A 17,203-nucleotide genomic window follows, 5' to 3' on the forward strand; every position below is an offset into this window, starting at 1 on the left:
CCAACACAATACATCCTTTCTGCATAATGTATTCTTGGTCCTGTTTTGAAAGATAAGTTGATTGGATATGAGTGGGGTTATTTCTGAGCTTTCTATTCTGTTCACTGGTCTAAATGTCTGTTTTCATGAGATGCTATACTCTTTATTATTATTATTATTATATTTTATTTTTAAACTTTACATAATTGTATTAGTTTTGCCAAATATCAAAATGAATCCATCACAGGTATACATGTGCTCCCCATCCTGAACCCTCCTCCCTCCTCCCTCCCCATACCATCCCTCTGGGTCGTCCCAGTGCACTAGCCCCAAGAATCCAGTATCGTGCATCGAACCTGGACTGGCATCTCATTTCATACATGATATTTTACATGTTTCAATGCCATTCTCCCAAATCTTCCCACCCTCTCCCTCTCCCACAGAGTCCATAAGACTGTTCCATACATCCAGTGTCTCTTTTGATTACTATATTCACATAATGTATTTTGAAATCAGGAACTGTGGTGTCCCCAGATTTAATTTTCTTTCTCAAAATCACTTTGACTATTTTGGTTCTTATGTGATTTCATAGGAATAGTATGATTACTTTTATATTTCTTTAAAAAAGATGTCCCTTTCATTATTGGGGCTTGGAATGCAAAAGTAGGAAGTCAACAGATACCCAGAATAACAGGCACGTTTGGCCTTTGAGTATACAACAAAGCAGGGCAAAGTCTCATAGAGTTCTGTTAAGAAAGCATGCTGGTCATAGCAAACATCTACTTCCAACAACACAAGAGATGACTCTACACTTGGACATTACCAGATGGTCAATACTGAAAATAAACTGACTATATTATTTGCAGTCAAAGATGGAGAAACCCTATATAGTAAGCAAAAAAAAAAAAAAAAAAAGACCTGGAGTGAACTATGCCTCAGATCATGAGATCCTGATTGCAAAATTCAGGCTGAAGCTGAAGAAAGTAGGGAAAACCACTAGGCTATTCAGGTATGACCTAAATGAAATTATTTATGATTATATCATGGAAGTGATGAATAGATTCAAGGGATTAGATCTGGTAGACAAGGTGCTAGAACAATTATGGACATAAGTTTTCAATGTACAGGAGGCAGCAGCCTAAACCATCCCACACAAACAAAAAAATGAAAGAAGGCAAAGCGGTTGTCTGAGGAGCCTTTACAAATAACTAAGGAAAGAAGAGAAGTGAAAAGCAAGGGGGAAAGGGAAAGATATACCTAACTGAATGCAGATCCAGAGAATAGCAAGGAGCAATGAGATAACCTTCTTAAATGAACAATGCAAAGAAATAGAGAAAAACAATAGAATGAATAGACAAGAGGTCTCTTAAAGAAAACTGAGGCTATCAAGGGAATTTTCTTGCAAGGATTGGCATAATAAGGGACAGAAATGGTAAAGACTTAGCAGAAACATAACAAATTAAGAAAAGGTGGCAAGACTACACAGAATAACTATATAAGAAGGGTATTAATGTCCTGGATAATCATGATGGTGTGGTCACTCACCTATAGCCAGAGATCATAGAGTATGAAGGCAAGTGGGCCTTAGGAAACATTTTTTTTTTCAAACAGATCTAGTGGAGGTGATGGAATTTAAGCTGAACTATTTAAAATCCTAAAAGATGATGCTGTGAAAGTGTTTCATTCAATATGCCAGCAAATTTGGAAAACTCAGCAGTGGCCACAGGACTGGAAAAATTCAGTTTTCATCCCAGTTCCAAAGAAGGGAATTGCCAAGGAATCTTAAAACTAATGTACAATTGTGCTCATTTCACATGCTAGTAAGGTTATGCACAAAAACCTTCAAGCTAGACTTCAGTAGTACATGAACTGAACATTTCCATATGAAGGAACTGCCTTTTGAAGAGGCAGAGGAACCAGAGATCAAATTACCAACATTCGCTGAATCATGGAAAAAGCAAAGGGGTTTCAGAAATCCATGTACTTCTGCTTCATTGACTGTACAAAAGTCTTTGACTGTGTGGACCACAATAAATTGTGGAAAATTCTTAAAGGGATGGGGATGCCAGATTGCCTTACTTGTTCTCTGAGAAACCTGTATGTGGGTAAAGAAACAATCATTAGAACCAGTCATGGAACAATGGACTGTTTCAAAGTTGGGAAAGGAGTATGTCAAAGCTGTGTATCATCACTCTGTTTGTTTAATTTCTTTGTGGAGAACATCATATGGAATGTCAGGCTGAATGAATCACAAGCTGGAATCAAGATTGTCAGGAGATATATCAACAATCTCAGATATGCAGATGATAGCACTCTAATGACAGAAAGTGAAGAGGAACTAAAGAGCCTCTCGATGAGGGTGAAAGAGAAGAGTGTAAAAACTAGGGCGATGCTCAATGTTAAAAGAAACTAAGATCATGGCATCTGGTCCCATCTAGTGTTAGTCACTCAATCATGTCTGACTCTTTACGACCCCATGGACTGTAGCCCACAAGTCTCCTCTATCCACGGAAATCTCCAGGCAAGAATACCAGAGTGGGTTGCCATCTCCCTCTCCAGAGAAAGAAACTAAGATCATGGCTTCTGATCCCATCACTTTATGGCAAATAGAAGGGGAAAAAGTAGAAGCACTGTCAGATTTTACTTTCTCGGGCTCCAAAAACATTGCAGACAGTGACTGCAGCCATGAAATTAAAATATATTTGTTCCTTGGAAGGAAAACTATGACAAACCTAAACAGTGCATTGAAAAGCAGAGACATTGCCCACCAAAGTTCAAATAGTCAAAGTTATGGTTTTTCTAGTTGTCATGAATTATAATAGTTGGTCCAGAAAGAAGGCTGAGCACTGAAGGATTAATCATTTCAAATTGTGTTGCTGGAGAAGTCTCTTGAGAGTCCTTTGGACTGCAAGGAGTTCAAACCAGTAAATCCTAAAGTAAACCCTGAATATTCATTGAAGGAACTGTTGTGGAGCTGAACCTCCAATATTTTGGCCACCTTATGCAAAGAGCCAACTCATTGGAAAAGATCCTGATGCTGGGAATGATTGAAGACAAAAGGAGAATTGGGCAACAAAGGATGAGATTGTTAGATACCATCACAGACTCAATGGCTATGAATTTGAGAAAACTCCAAGAGACAGTTTAAGACAAAGGACCCTGATGTGCAATAGTCCTTAGGGTTACAAACAGTTGATTATGACTTGGAGGCTGAACAACAAGAACAATTGAATCTGTAGATTGATTTACGTGGTGTGAACATTTTTATAATATTTACTCTTCCATTGATGAACTCAGGATACCTTTCTATTAATTTGTGTCTTGAATTTAATTTATGTATTTCATATAATTCAGTTCAGTTCAGTTTAGTTGCTCAGTTGTGTACAACTCTGTGACTGCATGGACTGCAGCATGCCAGGATTCCCTGTCCATTACCAAATCCCAGAGCTTGTTCAAACTCATGTCCATCAAGTTGGTTGGATATCATCCAACCATCTCATCCTCTGTCATTCACTTCTCCTTCTGCCTTCAATCTTGCCCAGCATCAGGGTCTTTTCCAGTGAGAGTTCTTCGCATCAGTTGGTCAGAGTATTGGAGCTTCAGCTTCAGCATCAGTCCTTCCAAAGAATATTCAGGACTGATTTCCTTTAGGATAGACTCATTGGATCTTCTTGCAGTCCAAGCAATTCTCAAGAGTCTTCTCCAACATAACAGTTTGAACTGTTGAATCATCAATTCTTTGGTGCTCAGATTTCTTTATAGTCCAACTCTCACATCCATACATGACTTTTGGAAAAACCCATAACTTCAACTAAACAGACCTTTTTTGGCAAAGTAATGTCTCTGCTTTTTAGTATGCTGTCCAGATTTGTCATAGCTTTTCTTCCAAGGAGCAAGTGTCTTATAATTTCATGGCTGCAGTCACCATTAGCAGTGATTTTTGAGCCCAAGAAAATTAATCTGTCACTGTTTCCATTGTTTCCCCATCTATTTGCCATAAAGTGATGGGAGCAGATGCCATGATCTTAGTCTTTTGAATGTTAAGTTTTAAGGCAGCTTTTTCACTCTCCTCTTTCATTTTCATCAAAAGGCTCCTTAGTTCTTCTTCTCTTTCTGCTGTAAGTGTAGTTTCATCTGCGTATCTGAGGTTATTGATATTTTTCCTGGCAATCTTGATTCCAGCTTGTTCTTAACCCAGTCCAGCATTTCACAATGAAGTACCCTGCATACAAGTAAGGTGACAATATACAGCCTTGATGTACTCCTTTCCCAATTTGGAACCAGACTATTGTTCCATGTCCAGTTCTAACTTTTGCTTCCTGAGCTGCATACAGATTTCTCAGGACACAGATAAGGTGGGCTGGTATTCCTACCTCTTTAAGAAGTTTCCACAGTTATTTTGTTCATATAATTGTCAGTTTACAAATCTTTCACCTCCTTGGTTAAATTTATTTTTAATGTATATTTATTTATTTTAATTGGAGTCTATTTACTTTACAATATTGTATTGGTTTTGCCATACATCAACATGAATCTGCCAAGGGTGCACACATGTTTCCTATCCTGAACCTCCCTCCCTCTTCCCTCCCCATATCATCCCTCTGGGTCATCCCAGTGCACCAGCCCCGAGCATCCTGTACCATGCATCAGACCTAGACTGGCAATTCATTTCACATATGATATTATACATGTTTCAATGCCATTTTCCCAAATCATCCCACCCTCGCCCTCTCCCACAAAGCCCCAAAGACTGTTTTAGACATCTGTATCTCTTTTGCTGTCTCGCATATAGGGTTATCGTTACCATCTTTCTAAATTCCATATATATGTGTTAGTATACTGTATTGGTATTTTTCTTCCTGGATTGCTTCACTCTGTATAATAGGCTCCAGTTTCACCCACTTCATTAGAACTGATTCAAATGTATTCTTTTTAATGGCTAAGTAATACTCCATTGTGTATATGTACCACAGCTTTCTTATCCATTCATCTGCTGATGGACATCTAGGTTGCTTCTGCACTACAAAGGAAACTATAAGCAAGGTGAAAAGACAGCCTTCAGAATGGGAGAAAATAATAGCAAATGAAGCAACTGACAAAGAATTAATCTCAAAAATATACAAGCAACTCCTGAAGCTCAATACCAGAAAAATAAATGACCCAATCAAAAAATTGGCCAAAGAACTAAACAGACATTTTCCCAAAGAAGACATACAGATGGCTAACAAACACATGAAAAGATGCTGAACATCATTCATTATCAGAGAAATGCAAATAAAAACCACAATGAGATATTTCACACCAGTCAGAATGGCTGCTATCAAAAAGTCTAGAGTTTAGAGGTGTAAAGTATCTATAAAAGACTATATAAATTTGTGTTAAATATGAATTAAGGTATAGTTTATATAGTAGATTTATTTTAGTTGGTGTAAGGTTTTCTGTTCTTTTTCTTTAAGTATCTCTTTTATTTTATTTTTAAACTTTACAATATTGTATTAGTTTTGCCAAATATCGAAATGAATCCACCACAAGTATACCCGCGTTCCCCATCCTGAACCCTCCACCCTCCTCCCTCCCCTCCCCTCCCTCTGGGTCGTCCCAGTGCACCAGCCCCAAGCATCCAGTACCATGCATCGAACCTGGACTGGCGACTCATTTCATACATGATATTATACATGTTTCAATACTATTTTCCCAAATCTCCCCACCCTCTCCCTCTCCCACAGAGTCCATAAGACTGATCTATACATCGGTGTCTCTTTTGCTGTCTCGTACACAGGGTTATTGTTTCCATCTTTCTAAATTCCATATATATGCGTTAGTATACTGTATTGGTGTTTTTCTTTATGGCTTACTTCACTCTGTATAATAGGTTCCAGTTTCATCCATCTCATTAGAACTGATTCAAATGTATTCTTTTTAATGGCTGAGTAATGCTCCATTGTGTATATGTACCACAGCTTTCTTATCCATTCATCTGCTGATGGGCATCTAGGTTGCTTCCATGTCCTGGCTATTATAAACAGTGCTGCAATGAACAAAGACCTATATATAGAAAACTTTAAAACACTGGTGAAAGAAATCAAAGAGGACACTAATAGATGGAGAAATATACCATGTTCATGGATTGGAAGAATCAATATAGTGAAAATGAGTATACTACCCAAAGCAATTTACAGATTCAATGCAATCCCTATCAAGCTACCAACGGTATTCTTCACAGAGCTAGAACAAATAATTTCACAATTTGTATGGAAATACAAAAAACCTCGAATAGCCAAAGCTATCTTGAGAAAGAAGAATGGAACTGGAGGAATCAACCTGCCTGACTTCAGGCTCTATTACAAAGCCACAGTTATCAAGACAGTATGGTGTAAGGTTTTCTTTTCTCTCAAATAATATAATCTTTTTAAAAGGATTCATTACATTTTTCAGAAAAACAATAGTAATATGACATAGAAATTTTGTTCACTCCTCTTCATACAGAGACAGCCTATATTAATTTTGAAGTATCTATCTTAGTTTTATAGTTACAATGTACCTTGCATATATTATTTTTTGATATTGCTTAGCATGTTAACACTGAAGTAGAATGGTGATTCAGAGTAATAAGTAGTAAATGTAAAGAAGCCAGATTTATAAAAATAAATCAACAAGATATAAATGCAGAAATATAACCAAATTTTAATCATACTCCTAATTGCATAATCCTATATCCTCAAAAAGACCAGGTATAAGTTACATTTTCATAAAAGTGATTCATTAAATGCCAATTAAAACCAAAATGAGGTACCATCTCATGCCAGTCAGCATGGCTGCTATTAAAAAGTCTGTAAACAATAAATGCTGGAGAGGGTGAGGAGGAAAAGGAACTCTCTTACATTGTTGGTGGGAATGCAAACTAGTACAGCGACTATGGAGAACAGTGTGGAGATTCCTTAAAAAACTGGAAATAGAACTGCCATATGACCCAGTAATCCAACTGCTGGACATACACACCAAGGAAACCAGAATTGAAAGAGACATGTGTACCCCAATATTCATAGAAGCACTGTTTGTAATAAATTTATTCTTATGTATTTTATTCTTACTATTGATATTAGAAATAAGATTAATATCTTAATTTATTTTTAGGATAGTTCATTATTCATATATGTAAATGCAACTAAATTTTATCTATTGATTTTGTATCCTGCAACCTTGTTTGGATATTTTTATTAGTTTTAACAGTTTTGGTGAATTTCCTGTATTTTCTATTATAAGATTGTGTCTACCATACAACCCTTTAATTTGACTTCTTCTTGGTACCATGCATTGGATATTTATGCATATTATTTTATCTATGAATAGTTCACTCATTTATTAGTAAATAGTATTCCATTTCAAGCATGTATCCCAGTTTGTTTTTCCCTTTCTCAATTAAGATTTATTTTGGTTATTTTCAACTATTTGAAACCATGAATAGAACTCTTATAAATATTCTTGTATAATCACTGAACAATAAGGAAACAGCGAATACAAATATGACAATTACTTTCAAGTCACTAGATGTCAGGGGAAGCTGACAATGATCACTGAGAGATGGTAAACAAACAATTTGATTTCTGTCTAGGAGTTTTCTGGTTGACTATTTTTTAAAGAATTTCCATTTTGCGAAACAGAGAGCTGTACTACCAAAGATCCTGGTCCAGTCTCTGAGTTGAGGAGATGAAGTTGAGTGTCTTCATCTAAGACAGTTAGAATTCTGAGAGTAGAATACTGAAGATTATAAACCTAGTTTCCTGGAAATATCAATACTTTGACCACCTGATATGAAGAACCCACTTATTGGAAAAGACCCTGATGCTGGGAAAAATTGAAGGTAAGAGATAGAGACAACAGAGGATGAGATGGTTGGATGGCATAACTGACTTGGACATCAGTTTGAACAAGCTCTGGGAGTAGGTGATTGACAGGGAAACCTAGAGTGCTGCAGTCCATGGGGTTGCAAAAAGTCAGACACAACTGAGCAACTGAACTGATGGAGAGAAAGAGAGAGAGAGCAAAAGAGAGATAAGGGAGACAGAAAGAGAGACTGACAAAAAGAATGACTGAGAACTAAAGAGTAACCTGTGGTTTAATTTATAAATAATCAGAAACTTTTATTTTTATTATATGTTTCTTGTTTAATTATAATATATAATGCATTATATATATGCATAGACTTAAGTCTTTTGAACTGTATTGCAATTAGGACACAGAATAGTAAATTCTCTACCTTGGGGAAGGCTCATGAGCACTTTGAGATGAATGGGATAATAGTTGCACAAATTTCTATTTCCCCAATTCCATATTAACATAGACTCCCTCAACTTGCCTATCTGAAGCTATGTTGACAAACTATGTGAAAAAAAAAATCTATCTACATTTAAAACAGGTTTTAAATGACTTCTTCTGATATTATCATCCATTATCTTCCGCAATTCAAGTCAGATATGATTTTCAAAGACAAAGCTTAAACGTGAATAGTTTTGCCTATTTTGTAGGTCATTATTTTAAAAAAGAAAGTTTACATATTTCTGCAGAGATGGACAATTCTCTTTTGGTGAAATGACATCAGGCTGCTTTTTATAGCTTTTCCTCAAGAGGACAGGGCTCTCTAAGTCTTGTTCTACATGCTGATTATACTGGTGGCATCTCTGGAGGTAAAGAGTGCACCATCAAAATCATGTTTAAGGTCCCAATGAATTTAATTAGACAAGACTTATCCTTGGAGATGCACTAGTTGAATAACTCAATAATATGTGCCCTATTTCAAATGTAGATAAGGTATTTATAGGCTTTTTTCTTCACCTCACATGACAGACTTTTGAGAATTTAAATAGTGGGCTCAAATCATAACGATGTATGTATTATGAAATTATTCTCCATTCTTCAGAAAACCCAAAGTTCAACAATGAAGAGAGTACTTTAAAATTGATTAAGAATTGATATGCTATTCAGATTATTTCACTATTTCACTTTGATTGGTATAAAATATTGTACAGCAGAATTTTTATTTAAACTATTTGTAAATCATTTCTAGTTTTCTCTCTAATAAAAATGTTGATTTCACATTTGTTGGTGTTTGGCACAAATTCTGCCAAGAGCAAATATTTTGGGTCTCTGTTCAACAATCAAGTACTTTGAGTAACAGGACATTCACCATCATTTTGAAGAGCCAAGCACTGTGAAAGGTAATCTTTTTCTGAATGACTGAGATGAGTTGATTTCTTGCAAACATGGAAAGAATTGACCACATGAAAACAGTACAAGGTAGAGTGATGATGCATGAATGTGGCTTTTTGTGTTCACAGAGTTGGCATCAGTTATGACAAAAAGGAGAAAATATCAGAGCTCAGAACAGGGATCGAATGGCTGTTTTCTTATGCAGGTAACCCAATGACTGTTTGTATACAAGGTCTGCACTAGGTTTTCTATTTTCAAGAATATATTGGTGTTGTGAGAATTTAGACTAGTAAGAGTTTTATTTGGTGATTTTCATAATAAGTCATGTTAGAAATTTAGTTTAGTTGTGATTACTAAAATATGTGACAATCAATTCTGTTTTGTAATATTCTTTTTTAAATATTTTCACTTTCTAATGTTCTGGACTAAATTTCTTTCTCTAACATGAAGTTTTCTTAGAAATTAAATTCAAGTGTAACTATTTGAGGATATCTTCATGAAAAGATATCTGTAAACCTGATGATGGTTCAATTACTATGTTCCTCATTGTTTGTTAAACTGCTTAAAAGATGATGTAGCATCTGTAGACCTTGATTCAGTGGCATTTCAAAACTCAAGATGATACTGCAGCCAGCAAGATATTACTTCAAATCCTACTTTTCTGTTCACAAGTAAGTTTCAGAATTCCTTTATGTTTGTTGGCCACTTAGATGCATTATTCCTTTAAATATATGTTTACATTTTTATTTACACTTTTACTTGCAAACTGCTTAGAGATAATTATGTTTTATTTATTAAATATATGTTTATTCCATACAATGTGAATCTTTTTCCAGTTTATTTTGTCAATTGGTGCTACTGTATCTTTTCCTAAATCCTTAAAAGAAATCTGAAATTCTCAAATGTATATATCTGAAATTCCAATGATTGGCTAAGATTCTTCCTCTGCTAGAATTGAGGAAATCATCTCTCTAATAAATAGAAGCAATTTTTTAAATTGCTTTACTTTTTTATTAAAACTTTAATCAACATTTATTTTTTATATAACATATTAATTAAATATATAATTTTATCAACTTCCAAATGGAAGGAGATTGTAGCAACTCATTTACTTAATAATGTGTTCTTTTCTCACATATGTATTTTAATTACTTGCTGCTCTTTAAGATTTTTGAGGTGCAGGGCAATGTATTACTCAGCATTCTATTACAATATCTGGAAGTATTGGATCATAATAAACTATAATCCTCATTGAGTGAATATATGAGTAAACTATCTTAAGACTTCAGGATTCACTAATAACAATTATATTTACAGGTAATTTTGACCTGAACTCTGAAATAATACAGGCAGAAGCACCTATGGAACAAAGGAACAATGTAACTGAATTTGTCCTTTTGGGGCTCACTCAAAGCATCCAGGGCCAGAAAATATTATTTGTCATGTTCTTGTTCATCTATATTGTGACCATGGTGGGCAACTTACTTATTGTCCTGACTGTGGTGGTCAGTTCAATCCTGGATACCCCTATGTACTTCTTTCTTGGCTGCTTATCATTTATGGATGCTATTTATTCTACTACAGTCACACCAAATATGATTATAGACTTGGTGTATGGAAGGAAAACCATTTCCTTCCAAGCTTGCATGACCCAGCTTTTTATATGGCACTTTTTTGGCGGTGCTGATATATTCCTCCTGGTGGTCATGGCCTACGACCGCTATGTTGCCATCTGCAAACCCTTGCATTATTTGACCATCATGAATAAGAGAGTGTGTGTTCTGTTGCTGTTGTTGACCTGGATTGGTGGGTTTTTACATGGTATATTTCATCCTCTCTTTGTCTACAATCTTCCCTTCTGTGGCCCCAATATCATTGACCACTTTATGTGTGACATGTACCCCTTGTTAAAACTTGCTTGCACTGACACCCAGGTTACTGTCATTACAGTGCTTACCAATGATGGGGCAATATGTGTGATCATCTTTTCTCTCTTACTCATCTCCTATGGGGTCATTCTGTGCTCCCTGAAGAATCGTGGTCAGGTAGGGAGGCGCAAAGCCTTGTCCACCTGTGGCTCCCATATTACTGTGGTGGTCCTCTTCTTTGTGCCCTGCATTTTTATGTATATGAGACCTCCTTCTACCTTGTCCGTTGATAAATCCTTGACTCTGTTTTACAGCATTATCACCCCTATGTTGAACCCACTCATCTATACTCTGAGAAACGGTGAGATGAAAAATGCCATGAAAAAGCTGTGGACCACAAAAAGAAAATGATACATCAGGAAAATGTATCACCTATTTTCAATAAATAATTGCTTTTAACAGGAAAGTCTTGTGTGATTATTTAGGTGGCTCAGACGGTAAAGTGTCTGCCTAGAGTGCAGGAGACCCGGGTTCAATCCCTGGGTCGGGAAGATCTCCTGGAAAAGGGAATGGCAACCCACTCCAGTATTCTTGCCCCCACCCAAAAAAAGGGGGCTCAAAGAAATATTAAATTACTACTCAGGGTTAATACCTTGGCCATGATGAAATCATTTATTATGTGAACACTTCCAATGATCAAAATACACTTTTAAGGATTTTCATAATTTCCTAGTTCAAAGTATATACTTTGTTTCAAATACATTTTTAAGATTGTCACATTTTCTTATGAAAACATGTACAGTTTAGAGGTGTAAAGTATCTCTATAAGACTATATAAATTTATGTGTTATATATGAATTAAGGTATAGTTTATACTGTAGATTTATTTTAGTTGGTGTAAGGTTTTCTCAAGTTTCTCTCAAATAATATAATCTTTTTAATAGAATTCATTACATTTTTTCAGAAAAATAATAGCAATATGGCATTGAAATTTTGTTAACTCCTCTGCACACAAAGACAGCCTATTGCCGAGGTCCAGTCCCAGCTGATCCAGGGAGTTTGAAGCGGGGACGGTGTTGGCGAGGATCAAGATACAATAGCTTCAATTAGATATTAATTAGAGATGTAAAGAGTAACAGAATGAGGATAGCTCAGTAGGAAAATTCAGTGGAGAAAAGAGGCTGAGTAGCTTGGTTTATGCAGGAAACCAATAAAACTTCAAGATAAGAAGCTTGCACCACTTACATAGGCTGCAGGCGTCCTTCTGTTCTCCCGAAGGAGAGGAGACACTGAGGCCTCCCCGGTCGGGTCTTAGAAGCCCAGGCATAATTAGTAAGCATGGCGGGCTCTGCGCTCCAGATGGAAACTTCAGCCAGAGTTTGAGAGAGAGAGCCACATGGGGAGACCAGTATTTCGAGAAACTGATCCCAATTCTTTATTTTCCATGGTCTACTTTTATGCACTGAGATATTATGCAAAAGTCATGTGGGGTCAGCAGTCCTGACTTTTATCAAAGTCAGGTGCTTCATACAAATGTATACAGAGGTCTTAGGGGTGTTACATCATCTTCTGGCCAGGGGGCCTGCTGACAATTTATGACCCTCTCCTTGTGACAGCGGTCAGTCAACCAGGACACTTATTTCTCCAGGGGTGATTATTCTTAAAACAGACTCCACCTTCCGAAGGTACCAGATAAAGTTACATTCCTATAGGGTGAGGGTGTAGTGGGTTTTAATTAAGGAAAGAATTTACTTAGCCTAAGGTCTAACGTGATTTATATCAAAGGTTAATACTTATTTCTTCTATATATTCATTAATGTGTGTAAGGGCAAGGGATGTGGAGACTTAGCAGCGAACATTGGCTCAACAAATGAAAAACTCTTCACCAATACAATTTCTAATCAGCCCATTATACTTATACTAATAGTTTTCTAACTTCTCTAAAGAATCTGTTTTTAGAAGGTGTAAAGCATCTCGTGCTTCTCACGGTTGGGAGGCTGTGAGCAATCACATGTGGCCGGACAAGCCTGTCAGGCAGGCTAGAGAACCTTCAGAGGAGTTTGTAGGTTAAAACACTCTTGTCACACCCAGGAGTTTTTCTTAACTGGAGCTCTAAGTTAACTCCTTCTCTGAAAGAGGTGGTGGGGGACAGCCCCCCTGTGAAGTCAGAGGTGTAGGTGAGAGCACAAAGTAGTAAAGTAGGCAGGCTCTGGTTATGGGGGTAGATGCTTGAGAATTTCCAGGGGGACTCCTGAGGCTTGATCCCGTCTTTGCGTATGTCGAGCCTCCTTCCTCATGACCTTTGCCACGGGTGGAGGTCCTCCAGCCAGCTCCCCGCAGCCTATATTAATTTTGAAGTATCTATCTTAGTTTTATAGTTACAATGTACCTTGCATATATTATTTTTTGATATTGCTTGGCATGTTAACACTGAAGTAGAATGGTGATTCAGAGTTATAAGTATTAAATGTAAGGAAGCCAGATTTATAAAAATAAATCAACAAAATATAAATGCAGAAATATAACCAAATCTTAATCATACTCCTAATTTAATAATGATGATCCTGTGAAAGTGCTGCACTCAATAAGCCATGAATTAACTTGTAATAAGTATTCATCAGTATGCAACAGATTTGATATACTTGTGTTACTCTGTGTATATATGTATATTTGTATAGTGCATTATCTATCTCTTTATCTTACCTGGCAAGCTATTTCAGTTAGTTCTCCACATTGAAATTTTCATTTTAAAACTTTGAAAATAAGGATTTATTTTCCCTAACAGATTCTTATGTATTGAACACCTATGCAAGAGTTTTTTATCCATGTCTACTGAATCTGTAATTTACTTTATATTTTTACAACAATATAACAATGTTAAATTGTATGTGGATAAAAGTTTTAAAGGATAAAACATCAATTAATAAATGCCATAATCATCTTCAAAGTAAAATGACTCAGTAAGATTCTCTTTCTTAGAGGCAAGAATATTTTCACATTAACCCCAGAAAGAGTATCAGAAATTATTAAATTGGAATGCAGCTTCCTTTCAAAAGCTTGTTTCTCATCAAGTAATGATAAACATAGCAGGAGAATGAGAATACTTAAATTTCTCCTAAGTTTATGGTTAGGACAAGCAGTTGTATACTTATCCATGGAAAATGGCAATTCACCAAGCATTTAGTCATCATCTAATAGGTTTCAAGAACTACAGATATTATGCCAGGTACTATGATAAGTGAGGAAACACAATTGAATGCTATATGTGTTCTGATAAGTACCAGAGAGGATGAGTTGCCAAAGACTTTTATATATGTGTATGTATGTATGTATATATATAATCCTTAAAATGCCTGCTTATGATAGATATTTATTGATGATGTCTTTCCACAGTAAGAGCAGAGGGTTCAGATGCAAATTCTAATAGAAGAGGGAATAACTCTTACATCTGAGGGGTAACTCTAGGCTTACAGGATAAATCTGAGAATTGCAATTTGTAAATTGACTAAAAGGAAGGCTCAGAAGTACAGAGCACTAAGATGACTTATCAGATTCACGTGGAATTGGAGCCAGGAGAAAAATCCAGATCCCATGTAGATAGCCCAATGTTTTCTTGGTAAATTAAAAGTTAACCAATAGATGTTTACAGGTGAGAGAGACTAGATGTCTGAAGAGGTAGAAAGCATCATGGAGGAAGAATTAAAAAGAAAAAAAAAAACACATTAAAACAACTACAGGGCAAAAGTACCAAGGACATGCTACACAGTCATTGTAACTGCTCTGTTTTTGTTCTAAGACATTCAGACAATAACTCTTTCCTCATTAACAAGTATCATTCTTTATCTTTGTAGGCAATTCAGGCCCCAGGAAGGTGGGAGTTCGTAAATGAATCTCATGGCTCCCAACAATGTGACTGAATTTGTTCTCTTGGGACCCACACAGAATCCACACTTGAAGAAAATACTCTTCATTGTCTTTTTGTTCATGTTCCTTTTCACTGTGCTGGCCAACCTGTTCATTATCATCACCATCTCCCTCAGTCCCACACTTTCTGATCCCATGTACTTCTTTCTCACTCACTTGTCCTTCATAGACGGCATCTTCACCTCTTTCACCACCCCCAAAATGATCACTGACTTGCTGCACCAGAGGAGAACCATCTCCTGGGCTGGCTGCCTGCTCAACTCTTTCTGAAGCACTTCCTGGGAGCATCACAGGTCATCGTCCTCACTGTCATGGCCTATGGCCACTACGTGGCCATCTGCAAGCCTCTGCACTACATGGCCATCATGCGACAGGGCCTCTGCCAGCTCCTGGTGGTGGTGGCCTGGATTGGGGTGTTTCTGCATGCCACCGTGCAGATGTTATTTACTGTGGACTTGACCTTCTGTGGCCCCAATATCATTAACCACTTCATGTGTGATTTCTTTTCACTGTTGGAAATTGCCTGCAGCAACACTTCTAGGCTGGGAATGGTAGTGGCCACTAACAGTGGCGGCATGTGCTGACTTATGTTTTTAATGCTGCTCATCTCCTACATAGTCATCCTGAGCTCCCTGAAATCCCAAGGTTCTGAAGGATGGTGCAACACCCTCTGTACATGTGGCTCCCACTTTACAGTAGTGGTGCTCTATTTTATCCCTTGTATTTTCACCTATACCTGTCTGGTGATCAGTTACCCTGAAGACAAGTTGGTGAGTGTGTTTTTTGCAATCCTCACTCCCATGTTAAATCCGATCATTTACACAGTGAGAAACACAGAGGTGAAAAATGCTGTGAGGAGTTTGTTGAAGAGGAGAGTAATGTAGCTGTTCATGATGCCAATTAGAGGATGATTTATATGCATTGATAACCTTGAGCCTATTGTAAATTATTATAGAAACTAAAACACTTAGCAGAATATTGACAGAAAAAAAAAAGGCTCTGAAACTAATATTTGTTGATAATTTAGTATTGGCTAGACACATCTTCAGAGAAGGAAATGGCACCCCACTCCAGTACTCTTGCCTGGAAAATCCCATGGATGGAGGAGCCTGGTAGGTTGCAGTCCATGGGGTTGCTAAAAGTAGGACGCAACTGAGTGACTTCACTTTCACTTTTCACTTTCATGCATTGGAGAAGGAAATGGCAACCCACTCCACTGTTCTTGCCTGGAGATCCCAAGGATGGCAGAGCCCAGTGGGCTGCCGTCTATGGGGTCGCACAGAGTTGGACATGACTGAAGCAACTTAGCAGCAGCAACAGCATTTGTTGGTTATTGAATATGGGTATGGGTAGGCATGTTGATAACTTTAATGGTTTTTGATAATGTCTCTATGTTTATGACAATGGAAAGAACAACTGTAAACCCTTTAGTTTGATATTTGTAGAGTAAGTTTTCCTCCGGATTCTTACGGTTATTTTTTTCATATTTTTTCATGTATGTTACTTTGATGAAGTTTTCATAGGACCTTGATCTCAGAACTTTTCCTTTTGCTTTAGCCTGTTGTAAATCAAACAAGGAATAGAAATTCTTAGGTAGATACATGGGAAAGGGACAGTTGAGTGAAGGAATAACAACCAGTATTTTTTTCTGTACTATGAATATGCCAAAAGCAAAATGAGTGACACCAACAAAAGGAAGAAAGAATAATTCACAATGTAATTTTCTTCCTAAGAGAAAAAAAAAGCAAACATTTTCAAATTACTCAATTTTGTCTCTTTTCCAAAATGTCTCCATAGCTCACAATTTCCTTAAGTACAGAAGAAATTTTTCCATTCCTCAATACCAAGTTTGAGGAATCATTTGGAACAACAGTAAAAATATTCTACAAATCTCAGAAGAAAGTCACATGATTAGTATGCAATGATATTGCCCTATATGTATGATACATGTATTCATATTTTAAGAACCCCTTTTTTATCTGTCAGGCAATCTTTTCAGTTGATTTATCCACATACTAAACTGATACTAAAGTGATACCAGTATCATTATCCCCATTTTACAGAGAAACAATTTGAAGCCAAGAGAGGTTTACTAATTTATTTGCCTCAGATCTGAGGAACTGTTATACTAGAATAAAGTTACATTACAAACTTCCAGCCTATGGGTAATTCATGTTGATGTATGACAGAAATCAGATTAATATTGTAAAGCAATAGCCATGTCT

General features: G+C 36.7%; 1 protein-coding gene and 1 pseudogene across 1 annotated transcript; both read left to right on the top strand.

Moving 5' to 3' along the window:
• The first annotated feature begins 10,547 nt into the window (after positions 1–10,547).
• Positions 10,548–11,465, top strand: OR4A2I (olfactory receptor family 4 subfamily A member 2I). The gene has a single exon (NM_001206773.1). It carries the CDS (start codon positions 10,548–10,550, stop codon positions 11,463–11,465), a length of 918 nt encoding a protein of 305 aa, NP_001193702.1.
• Positions 14,940–15,862, top strand: OR4C1GP (olfactory receptor family 4 subfamily C member 1G, pseudogene; annotated as a pseudogene).

This window comes from Bos taurus, chromosome 15 (assembly GCF_002263795.3).
Source record: "Bos taurus isolate L1 Dominette 01449 registration number 42190680 breed Hereford chromosome 15, ARS-UCD2.0, whole genome shotgun sequence".
Taxonomy (NCBI): Eukaryota; Metazoa; Chordata; class Mammalia; order Artiodactyla; family Bovidae; genus Bos; species Bos taurus.

What these genes read in the sequence shown, in the direction of transcription:
- OR4A2I (NM_001206773.1), top strand. Translation starts at nt 10,548, where the DNA reads ATGGAACAAAGGAACAATGTAACTGAATTTGTCCTTTTGGGGCTCACT.